Consider the following 12,270-nt stretch of genomic DNA (forward strand, 5'->3'; position numbering starts at 1 on the left):
AATAAAAATAGGCATAATAAAAATAGGCAGTAGTGGTAGATGACTAACCTTAGCCAGTAGTTCTGAAAGTAGAGCTTACAAGCCAAAAATGATCCCCGAAAATTGCATACATCACGTAATTTCTTTTTTTTTAATATATATATATTTTTAAAATTTTACACCTTTTTCTCCCCAATTTCGTGGTATGTTGTACTATCTTGTCTCATCGCTACAACTCCCTTACGGGCTCGGGAGAGACGAAGGTTGAAAGTCACAACCCAAACCAAGCCGCACTGCTTCTTAACACAGCACGCATCCAACCAGCCTCACCAACGCTGGAGGAAACACCGTGCACCTGGCCACCTTGGCTAGCACACACTGCGCCCAGCCCGCCACAGGAGCCGCTGGTGCGCGATGAGACAAGGACACCCCTACCGACCAAGCCCTCCCTAACCCGGGCGACGCCCCACGGACCTCTCGGTCGCGGCCGGTTACGACAGAGCCTGGGCGCGAACCCAGGGACTCTGATGGCAGCAGTACAGCGCCCTTAACCACTGCGCCACCCGGGAGGCCCCTTCCCCACGCATTGGCTGGAACTCGAATTGCTAGGGGGCTGGCCCACGTGAGGGAAAATGTAAGGAAAATGGCACTGCACCGCTTTCAGTAAATGGATTTGTGGCTAATTGAGGTAAGACAGTAATTCTCCTCATTAGATTGTTCTGGAGCATGTCTTTAATAGAAAAAAAAAAAAAAAAAAACTTGATTAGTCTTTGGTGTATAACATCGAAGTTATTCAGTTTGTGCAAGAGGCAAGTGCACTACTGCATTATTTGACAGTCCATTGTTGTTGGTTTTCACATTTATATTAATAAATTATTCAGTGTGGGCAATAAAGAACAAACCTTGGTAATTACATAAAATGTAATGTTGATTTCCCGCCGAAGTACACACTATATAAAAAAAAGACGTATTCTTCAAAGAAATCTCTCTTCATTCAGTATCCATCCAAAGTCTTTCCACAGTCCTAGCTACCTCCGTCAATCTACAGAGAGCATTTGGCGTGTAAGACAAGAAAAACAATTCCTTTACCCAAATCATGATTTTTTTTTTTTTTAAAGGAGTAAAACAAACAGTCTTTAGTATCAGTTTGAACGCTTCCTTCCCGAGGTCACGTTCTCCTCAAAAATCGCAAACTTTCCAGCAGCAGTTCTTCTACGTATAAAAATAAATACAAATTCAACTTCGATAATAAAACGTAACAAAAATGTACGCCAATTGCTACTTGTTCTAATGGTCCTAGGATACCAAGGCACACATCGTCCACCATGTGTGTCCTGTAGTCAGACGTAGAGCCACAGCTGGTATCTGTCTGAGGGGTTACAGGCCACCAACGAGGGGTGCTCATGACGAGCACTCAGACACAGGTTCCATCCTGGGATGTAGAATAACTGGTTCTACAGAGAGGAGAAACAGATTAGTCACCAACATCCTCAGTAGGAAATCACTGACATCCACTTCTATGGTGAAGATGATGCAAGAGAACAAGGCAAATGCCCAACAATTTCATAATAATTGACAGTTAAAAAATAAAAAAAAGTTTTAAAAAAAGGCTTTCAAGTAGAAATGTTGACTGAGCCCATTAGGATAGAAATGTGGGTATTTGGTCTCACCTCCCTTAACTCCCACTTCTGTTCTGCTCCTACAAACGTATTGCGGCCTTTATACTGGCAGTCTTCCAGCTTCACGGCTCCATCCGTCCCATGCAAACACAACTCCTTCTGAATGTTGTGCCGGATCTCATGATGGGTCGAGTACTCAAAATACTGAGGGATCACAAAAAACACCAGAAGTAATCATTATGATTTTGAAAGTGACCGAGAAAGTACTTAGCATTTCCTTCATGACTGAACCCAGTCCCTTCATTCCCTTCCCTCTGACCTGGTTTCCTCCGAGGCCGTGGCATGGATACAAGATCAGCGGTTTCCCTCCCTCGTTGTTCTCCCCTGCATCCAGACACGAGTCTTTACCTACATTTTTCACCTGGAAGCACAAGGAAAGGGATTTCAGTCAGACATACAAGCTGTTCAAACAAGCCCAGCCACCTCCCAACCTTAGGTAGTGTGGAGCTACTCTCTCTCCCCTGGCCTACCCTGGAGCTCTCCTCGGAGCCCTCTGGAGATGCTAAGTGGAAACCCACTATTGCCAGAAAGCTCTCTGTGGTCTGGAAAGAGTCTGGGAGAGGGGGGACTTACCGAGCCAAAGTGGAGCGGGTTGAGATCAGGCATGAAGACCTCTGGATACACATTTTTCAAATACCAGGAGAAGCTCTTGCACTGCAGCCGCTCCCGGAGGTCCACACGACGCCCGACGTCTCCGAAGGCCCTCTGTGGAAACAATTCCAGGCAGCAGCCATTAAAGAGGGATGGGGGGTGGTGGGGGGGGGGGGGGGGGGAGACTTTCCTCATTACTCACACTGCCCAGGCTTTGGACTGGGAGGAAAAAAGTCAATTTCCACTTCCCCACAGTCGGTCTAGTGCTGGAGCTCCATGGTTGATGGGTGACTGCTTGAAGACAGCACCAGGTATGGCAGAGTTTCAGGCTGCCCGATCTCATTTCAAGTAATTGGCACGCACAAAAATTATCCGGTACACATACAGAAATACCATAGCAAATGATGAACCCTCTAGTCGAGAAATGACAGACTTTTCCCTCTCTTTGCTTCATTTAAATTCATTCATGCCATCAACGGTTCAAACGAACGCATGCAGACATTGCTCAGCCATTGATTCGCCTATTGCCAGCACAAACGCAGAGTATTCCAAGGAACAGAGAGCTTCTCCGGGCAGATCTTTAGTATCTTTAGAGCATTCAAGAGAGATAATGACTCGGATGCTGTAAGCCACCGTGTGCGACGATAATGACTGTAGCTGTGCTCCTTGAAGCGGTTAGAGACACGGGGGGGGGGGGGGGGTGTTTGAAGGCAGCAGGAGAGGGCCTCTTGGCCTGCTTCACTCCGAGGTACGCAACTACACATGGCCTGAGGGGGGACTGTTTATGGCGTGGAGATGAGAAAACCTGATACAGCAGCACTACGAATCCCCGTCATTAACAGACTCTGTTGCCTCCAAAGGCTCCCCTTCCTGCCTGTTAACTCTAAAACACCTAATAGCCTGGAGGCCAGCAGAAGTTTTTTTTTAGAAGGATACTATTCATTTCTATTTATTTCACGTCACATAGTGACACAGTTCTACGGTGCACACCAGGGACCTCAGGGGAATGGGTTTGTACATTCAACTGTGTTCAGACGATACATAACCAAAAGATGATCTTTGTTTAGGGGTCAGTGCTCTAAAATGAGTCACTCTGGGGAGAGAGAGAGAGAGAGGGAGTCCCTACCTCTATAACGAGTCTCTCTGGGGAACATGACACCAAAGCTACAAGATGAGATTAACATTTTCTTTAAGAATTTATGAAGACTTTATTTCCAAAACACTAATCGCATACGTTTTATTTTTAATTTTTAATCACATCAGCCTGTGGCTGCCCAAACTTATCCTACGAGGGGGATAACAAGTGGTCTGCAGTCAGAATGAGAACATTCATATGTCCATGTGGGACATAGTGCAGGGCAAACATCCCAGAGCAAACTGCTGAAACATAACTTTAGGGAATAGATTAACTGTTTTTGAACTCGTGTCCCATTTCTCGGGATATCAACCTGCCTAGCTGGGTTTAAAACGTACAACAATATGACAATGTCACTCAGAAATACCACATACGTCTTTGGCCAACTGGGCGGCTTGCTGGTTGCGCCGGTAGAAGATTTCCTTGTAGTCGTCCATCCAGACCTCGGCCAGCCGCACCTGGTTGCGTGCGATCACCTGGGTGCCCTTGGGGAAGGTGTGGGGGCTCTTGGTGCGGAACACGTGACCCACGATGGAGCAAGGGATGATTTCTAGCTGACCTCCACACTGCCACACCTACAGACAGACAGAGGCAACACACCCAACACTGTTAGTCATACTTGGTAACCGGTTGGTTCGGTTCTACTGCACAATACAAAGATATAGAGAATGAAAAAAATGTAGCAGCGATGACACTAACACAAGGTGTTTTCTAACTAGAAAGCCAAGTGAATCAGCTCATACTCTGAAAGACATTTCAATATTCTCGCCGCCCCAGATTTCCATTTGTTCATCATAGCTTCCGATGAGATAGAAGTAGTCCTTGGAGATAGAGAAGAGTCCCCCAGCAAAAGTCGGTGTCCTGTGGGGTAAAAGATATCCACTGAATAGAAGGTCCGGATAAGTTTGTATACACACAGTTGAAAAATAGACCATTCACAACCAGTTATCAAGGTAGATAGACAGGAGGTGTTTGTCATGTCAGTATTTCCTCCTGAAAAATAGGCATTCAATCATTCACATAGTTCTTCTCACTTAATAGGATAGGTCTCATCCTTCCTCCGTTGTTTCTCGTGGTCCGGTAGACTCTCCCAGCCGAAGGACAGGCCCCAGTCGAAGTTACCACGGTTGTGGTTCTGCCCGTACGGCGAGGGCTTCATAAACTCAAAAGTGTTGAGGTCAATGGTAGTGATGTCAGGACTCACTACTGCAGTGTAGTTCTCTGCTATCCTGGCCAGTAGAGGCTCAAGCCAGCCACTGAAGCATTCACCTGTTGGATACGCATTCACCACCAGCATTAAAATAGAACCACTAAATAACATAGCATTTTAAAATGCTTAAATACTACATCGGCACAGAACATAGAAGACTGTTGTATAAACAGCTCAATTTAATTAACACCGATTTGATACTTTTCCCTGTCCAACCCAAAGCAGGCTGCCCCAAAAAATGTACATTCGAATACTCATAATGTTGTGTGGTTTTCCTGCCGTGCCCAAAACAGCATCTGCATAGTGCTAGTATTCTGGGGTGTAGGTGTCTAAAAAGGCAGAGCTGTTCTGGTTGTTCCAGCCTGATGACTCAGTTGTTTGATGTCTGTGCTGGGGTGTGGGTGTGCATGTACTAACAGTGAGCGTCGAGGAAGGTGAGGATGTCTCCGGTGGCCACCGAGGCTCCCAGTAGCCGAGCGGTGATCAGGCCCTTTCTCTCCCGCTGCCGCACCACATGCACGATGTGCAGCCGCTTCAAATATTCATCCAACTCCTCTTTCAAGGCGTCTGTGAAAAGGAAATGAGCCCACAGCATTGGACCATGCAGATCTAGAACGGTTAGTCAAGATACAGTAATTGACCTTGTAACACTTTCTGGGAGAATTGGCCTGTACCTGAACTTGCCCCCCCCCCAATATGGAAGCTTGCACTACATACAGAGGGAGAGAGAAACACACCATGGCTAGCTTCCAAGTTTGCCTGATCAGTTCCTAGCCTTATCCTATTGGGCCAGGGAAATAGCTTTAGTACAGATGTCTAATAGCAGGCTATTCCCAACAAACGACAGAGGGCTTTGAGTGTCACTCAGTTGGGGTGCATTCCCTGCTCCCTCGTCTTTTTACCCACAGACTCGTTTCCCCCTCAGCCTAGGGCCTGTTTACAAGAGAAAACAGACATATTTCTCCATACCGCCACGGACTAGCTAGCCTCTCTTAGGAAAGTATTCACTAGCAGTGCTGCTTCCTGCTATAACCCCCTTCACAAGAAGCCGGGGCTCCAGCCTGCACATTTCATGGCACACCAGCGGGCCGCCCAGCAGGCCGACTGAAATCAATTCCAAGTGAAAACAAGGTGGTCCTGCCGTCTGCCTGGCTGGCCAGTTAATTCCTTACCGTCCACACTGGCATCGTCCACCAGGATGATCTCCTTGAGGAAGATGGCAGGGGAGGTGTGGAGGACGCTGTACACCGTCCTCAGCAGAGTAGTCCAGCCTTCATTGTGAAACACAATGATCACGCTGGTGGTCAGCAAAGGGGGACAGCGCTTGAACGTTTGCTCGATACATCTGCAAAAGAGCATTAAAACATTTTTTTAAATGTTTTATTAAAAGGTATTTTTGGGTCTCTGAGAGGCCTTTCAGTGCAGGACTGTGGTTGAAACATCTGAAGTCTTCCCCTAAAGGGGTGTCTGTTTCAGTTGTTTCATTGGGATGTGAGACTCCCTTTGAAATGCCAACCGCATCAGACAGTCTGAATCTGTGTAAATTACCCCATTAAAAATAGGAACATGGACAGACTTGTTTAATTAGCCAAACAAAACGAAGCTGTTTCTTGACCCAGACACATTTACTGGGCACACATGCTGAAACAATGTTTCAGACAGAGAAACTCAGCCTGTGGTTAAAGTGAAATTTTCCTCAATAACTCAAAGAAAATATCAAAGACTTGGAGTAAAAATTGTAATTTCTGTTGTAGACACATTATGGTCATCTCCTTCCTTCTGTGGTCATTCAGTATGTGACTTTGGTTTCATATTGAGCCACTGAGACAAGACATAAAAGCATACTGAATTCCTCAATAGAGAAGCTGTTCTATTGAACACCACTAGATGGTGCTGTTTTGTGATGAGGAGAAACCCCACTTTAGATGTTTGCATTGGATGTTTTACAAGATATACCCTATAATGACAGAATTCCATCATAAAACAGGGCCACCAACCCCAAGATTGACTCTACATTTTTACATGGCTACGTAGCCGAAGCATATGGCACTGAGACAATACATTTTAGACAGTGGTGTAAAGTACTTAAGTAAAAATACTTTGATCTGTACTTCACTATTTATATTAATTTATATTTTTGACAGCATTCCTGACAGAACTATGCACTTTTCACTCCTATACGTTTTTCCCTGACACCAAAAAGTACTTACATTTCTAATGCTCAGGCAGGACAGAATTATGGTCCAATTCACCCACCTATAAATATAACGCTTTGTCCGCCCTACTGCCTCTGATCTGGTGGACTCACTAAACATAAATGCTGTGTTTGTAAATTGCCAGTGTGCAAATCTGTCTATAATTATTATATATATATATTTTAATTGTCATCTGGTTTGCTTAATATAAGGGATTTGATGGATTCTCTCACATACATACAGCTGAAGTTGGAGTCATTAAAACTCGTTTTTCAACCACTCCACGAATTTCTTGTTAACAAACTATAGTTTTGGCAAGTCGGTTAGGACATCTACTTTGTGCATGTCAAGTCATTTTTCCAATAATTGTTTACAGACAACTGTAATTCTTATAATATATAATTCACTGTATCACAATTCCTGTGGGTCAGAAGTTCACATACACTAAGTTGACTGTGCCTTTAACCAGCTTGGAAAATTCCAGAAAATGATGTCATGGCTTTAGAAGCTTCTGATAGGCTAATTGACATCATTTGAGTAAATTGGAGGTGTACCTGTGGATGTATTAAGGCCTACCTTCAAAATCAGTGCCTCTTTGCTTGACATGGGAAAATCAAAAGAAATCAGCTAAGACCTCGGAAAAAAAAAAATTGTAGACCTCCACAAGTCTGGTTCATCCTTGGGAGTAATTTCCAAACGCCTGAAGGTACCACTTTCATCTGTACAAACAATAGTACGCCAGTATAAACACCATGGGACCACGCAGCAATCATACCGCTCAGGAAGGAGACACGTTCTGTCTCCTAGAGATGAACGTACTTTGGTGTGAAAAGTGCAAATCAATCCCAGAACAGCAGCAAAGCACCTTGTGAAGATGCTGGAGGAAACGGGTACAAAAGTATCTATATCCAAAGTAAAATGAGTCCTATATCGACATAACCAGAAAGGCCGCTCACCAAGGAATAAGCCACTGCTCCAAAAAAGAGACTACGGTTTGCAACTGCACATTGGGACAAAGATCGTACTTTTTGGAGAAATGTCCTCTGGTCTGATGAAACAAAAATAGAACTGTTTGGCCATAATGACCATCGTTATGTTTGGAGGAAAAAGGGGGATGCTTGCAAGCCGAAGAACACCATTCCAACCGTGAAGCATGAGAGTGGCAGCATCATGTTGTGGGAGGGACTGTCCCTGCTGCAGGGGGGACTGTCCCTGCTGCAGGGGGGACTGGTGCGCTTCACAAAATCGATTGTATCATGAGGTAGGAAAATGATGTGGATATATTGAAGCAACATCAAGACATCAGTCAGGAAGTTAAAGCTTGGTCACAAATGGGTCTTCCAAATGGACAATGATCCCAAGCATACTTCCAAAGTTGTGGCAAAATGGCTTAAGGACAACAAAGTCAAGGTATTGGAGTGGCCATCACAAAGCCCTGACCTTAATCCTATAGAAAATTTGTGGACAGAAATGAAAAAGCATGTACAAGCAACGGGGCCTACAAACCTGACTCAGTTACACCAGCTCTGTCAGGAGGAATGGGCCAAAATTCACCCAACTTATGGTGGGAAGCTTGTGGAAGGCTACCCAAAACATTTGACCCAAGTAAAACAATTTCAAGGCAATGTTACCAAATACTAATCGAGTGTATGTAAACTTCTGATCCACTGGGAATGTGATGAAATAAATAAATCATTCTCTCTCCTATTATTCTGACATCTCACATTCTTAAAATAAAGTGGTGATCCTAACTGACCTAAAACAGGGAATTTTTACTAAATTAAAATCTCTGGAATTGTGAAAAACAGTTTAAATGTATTTGGCTAAGGTGTATGTAAACTTCCAACTTCAACTGTACATGCATACACATATCCAGATACTTTTAGTCAAATAGTATTTTACTTGGTGACTTGAGTCATTTTCTATTAAGATATCTTTACTTGAACTCAAGTATGACAATTGGGTACTTTTTCCACCACAGAATTTAGAGCATGGATATGGAAACAACTGTGATAAGAGCACAAATACAGCCAGTCAATTAAGGAGCGACAACATACTCTGGTGGTCTGGTATCAGGACCCAGGTCACGGCTGAGAGAAATGCGGTCACTGGCGTAGAGGTTAAAACAGTGTTTCTCCTCTCCCCGGTCCTTCTCCTTCTGTTCAGCAGGGCTCAGTTTATCTGTGTGAAAGGGCTTCCCAGAGGCCCCGGGGCTGTTGGGGTCCTGAGGTGGACGCTCCAGGGCTGGCCTCAACTCAGCAGCCGTGTAGGTCCCTGGCAAACAGGAGAAGTCCCCTGCATTGTCATGCTGACGCACTGGGGCTTTAATCTGCATTTTTGGCATGGCGTCCCTAAAGTTATTGACAGCACCCATCACCATGCCCAGCATGGCATCCCGTTTGACAGCCATCTCCTTCAGCCAGGGCTCTTCTAGGGAGGGACTTTGGCTTACTACCTCACGTTGTATTAGGAAGAGAAATGTGACAAAAATAAGGGCCACTATCACCAGTTTTAAGGGGTGTAATCGCCTTCTGAGAACTCTGCGGAGACCACTCATTCTTCTGGAGATGTGTGGGGTAGATAGCTTTGAGACAGTACTTCACCTACCAGTCAGTTGCGCCACCAGAGGAGGTAACCTTAAAAAGAAAGAAAGGTGTCAAATTAACAGAGGTAAAAAGCAGGATCACAAAACTCAGTCTCACATGAACAGAAAACACGTATTTCTTCAAAGCTGAGAAGCTGAAGTGCTATGCCACTTTGGAGTATGACCATACACAAGCAGGAATGTAACAAGACTTGCGATTGTTTTTCTCCACAACCTACTGTCCAACAAAATAGTTGGAAAACGTGCTACTATACAGCAGTCTACTAAACGACAGGAATGACCAGGCTACTATAAAAATGATCTCGTCATAGTCCTGCATTTTCCCACTCTTTTCGGGAAAATGATATGACTTACCGGGACGTTACATAAAAAGTATGGGAAATGGACTCCAAATGATTGATTTAAAAGTCCATCAAGTTTTGTCGAGCATATCGCTAAATAAAAATCATCTTCGAAATAACGTGGAATTCCAGAGTAATTGTTGCCCCCCAAAAAAATACAGTTGTGCAGCGTTTCTCAATCTTTGCAAACTACTTCCGTCTCGTTGGATCCAGGTGCGCTCCTTTCAGGTAGAGGGTGGAACCCTTATATTTGGCACGCGTGCGTAGAGCGGATCTCTCTTTGTCAAAGCCATAAAGTCATACCATTTGTTACATTAGTGAAACACTGCAAAACAGTGGCTTAAAAATGATGAATTTGTCATTTGGCGCATGAAGTATGAGTCTATTTGTGTCAGTTGCAAACGTCACTTTGATTTACTTCAGCTACAAAGCTATAACTCGCTGTGCCCAGTTTGGTTAAATCCATTTAAAAAAAAGTGTCATCTTGCAGAGTAACTTTGTCTCATGCACTATTGGAAATAGTCTACACCGCGGGATATGTCTGATCTTATAATGGTATCAATTCTTAAAATCATGGATTTGTTCAGCAAGTCATTCATTGAGACTGTTGCTGGGTTACACATATCGGATGAACGTGTCCTATACCTCTCTGCATCCAATCAGGCTAGAAGAATAATGGGTCGCTTACAGAATACGGGTTAGCCTGTAGCCTACACTGCAGAAATAAGTTAGGACATTTTTTTTGTTTGTTTAACAGATAGCATGAGCTATGGTAGATTGTGTACAAGTGTTGCATTATAGTAAGCATAATACAATTCGAACTCGAACTGTTTATCAGAATTGCCAAATATTCAAGCAAAGGCGCTCAAGCGCATCTGTTACAAAGTATCATACAGTAGGCTAGCCTAAGGAAGCTATAGAACTCCACAGATGGTAAAGAGCATTACACGACAGGCAAATCCGTTTAATGTTACGGTTTACACTAGAATCAAAGTCCAACCTTGCATTTATTTTTTAATCTCAAAGCTTAAGGAAAGGAATGACTGAACATCTGCCACTCACCGAACATGTTGGACCCTCTGAGACATATCCCAACATATTCCTGTTTGCCAAGTCACCCCTGGCAGATGGTATCCGTAAAGTGTTCGATGCTTAAGGTGGTAAAGATAAGACGTGGACACCGTAGACATTCGGAGGAGGAATACTCCGGTGCGCAGTAGGAGTCTTGTCAAGTAGGTTCAACGAGGGACACAATTCACAGTGACTGTTCTCCTGTCCTTCTTGGTACTTAGCCTACAGATCACAAGCTCCCCGAGTTGTGGAAGTGACTTTTTCATATGCAGTAGTAGTCCGTCTCTATTATATATTATATTTGATATAGGCGAATAGCTTATGCGAATAATAGGCGAGTCTCAGTGCATTCGGAAATTATTCATACCCTTTGATATTTTCCACATTTTTTATGTTACAGCCATATTCTAAAATTGATCAAATATATGTTTTCCCCCTCATCAATCTACACACAGTGCCCGATGTCAAAGCAAAAACAGGTTTAGATTGTTTTTGCAATTGTATTAAAAATAAAAAACGGAAATATCAAATTTCAATATGTATTCAGACCAGTCGTCTTGGGTATGACACTTCTCCCATTCTTCTCAACAAATCCTCTCAAGCTCTGTCAGGTTGGATGTGGAGCGTCGCTGCACAGCTATTTTCAGGTCCTTCCAGAGACATTCAATCCAGTTCAAGTCCGGGCTCTGGCTGGGCCACTCAAGGACATTCAGAGTCTTGTCCCTAAGCCACTCCTGCGTTGTCTTGGCTGTGTGCTTAGGGTCGTTGTCTGTTGGAAGGTGAACCGTTGTCCCAGTCTGAGATCCTGAGCAGGTTTTCATCAAGGATCTCTCTGTACTTTGCTCCATTCATCTTACCCTTGATCCTGACTAGTCTCCCAGTCCCTGCTGTTGAAATACATCCACACAGCATGATGCTGCCACCACCATGCTTCACCGTAGGGATTGTGCTAGTTTTTCTCCAGACGGGACGCTTGGCAGTTAGGCCAAAGTGTTCAATCTTGGTTTCATCAGACCAGAGAATCTTGTTTCTCATGGTCTGAGAGTGCTTTAGGTGCCTTTTGGCAAACTCCAAGCTGGCTGTCATGTGCCTTTTACTGGGGAGTGGCTTCTGTCTGGCCACTCTACCATAAAGGCCTGATTGTTGGAGCGCTCCAGAGATGGTTGTCCTTCTGGAAGGTTCTCCCATCTCCACAGAGGAACTCTGGAGCTTTGTCAGAGTGACTATCAGGTTCTTGGTCAATTCCCGACGAAGGTTCTTCTCCCCCGATTGCTCAGTTTGGCCGGGCAGCCAGCTCTAGGAAGAGTCTTGGTGGTTCCAAACTTCTTACATTTAAGAATGATGGAGGCCACTGTGTTCTTGGGGACCTTCAATGCTGCAGAAATGTTTTTGTACCCTTCCCCAGATCTGTGCCTCGACACAATCCTGTCTCTGAGCTCTATGGACAATTCCTTCGACCTCATG

General features: G+C 44.3%; 1 protein-coding gene across 2 annotated transcripts; it reads right to left on the reverse strand.

Moving 5' to 3' along the window:
* Positions 1–696: 696 nt before the first annotated feature.
* Positions 697–11,030, reverse strand: galnt3 (UDP-N-acetyl-alpha-D-galactosamine:polypeptide N-acetylgalactosaminyltransferase 3 (GalNAc-T3)). Of its 2 annotated transcripts, none has more exons than XM_036958861.1 (11): positions 10,798–11,030; positions 8,847–9,425; positions 5,767–5,939; positions 5,012–5,161; positions 4,419–4,653; positions 4,128–4,245; positions 3,759–3,959; positions 2,232–2,363; positions 1,918–2,019; positions 1,650–1,802; positions 697–1,433 (listed from the first exon to the last, which is right to left on the reverse strand). In XM_036958861.1, the coding sequence occupies exons 2-11, from the start codon at positions 9,344–9,346 to the stop codon at positions 1,320–1,322; spliced, it is 1,878 nt and encodes a 625-aa protein (XP_036814756.1). In that variant the 5' UTR covers positions 9,347–9,425; positions 10,798–11,030; the 3' UTR covers positions 697–1,319. The 2 variants fall into 2 exon arrangements, with proteins under 2 accessions (XP_036814756.1, XP_036814755.1); XM_036958860.1 differs by lacking the exon at positions 10,798–11,030 and adding an exon at positions 9,749–9,971.
* Positions 11,031–12,270: the final 1,240 nt, after the last annotated feature.

This window comes from Oncorhynchus mykiss, chromosome 22, assembly GCF_013265735.2.
Source record: "Oncorhynchus mykiss isolate Arlee chromosome 22, USDA_OmykA_1.1, whole genome shotgun sequence".
In the NCBI taxonomy this organism is placed as follows: Eukaryota; Metazoa; Chordata; class Actinopteri; order Salmoniformes; family Salmonidae; genus Oncorhynchus; species Oncorhynchus mykiss.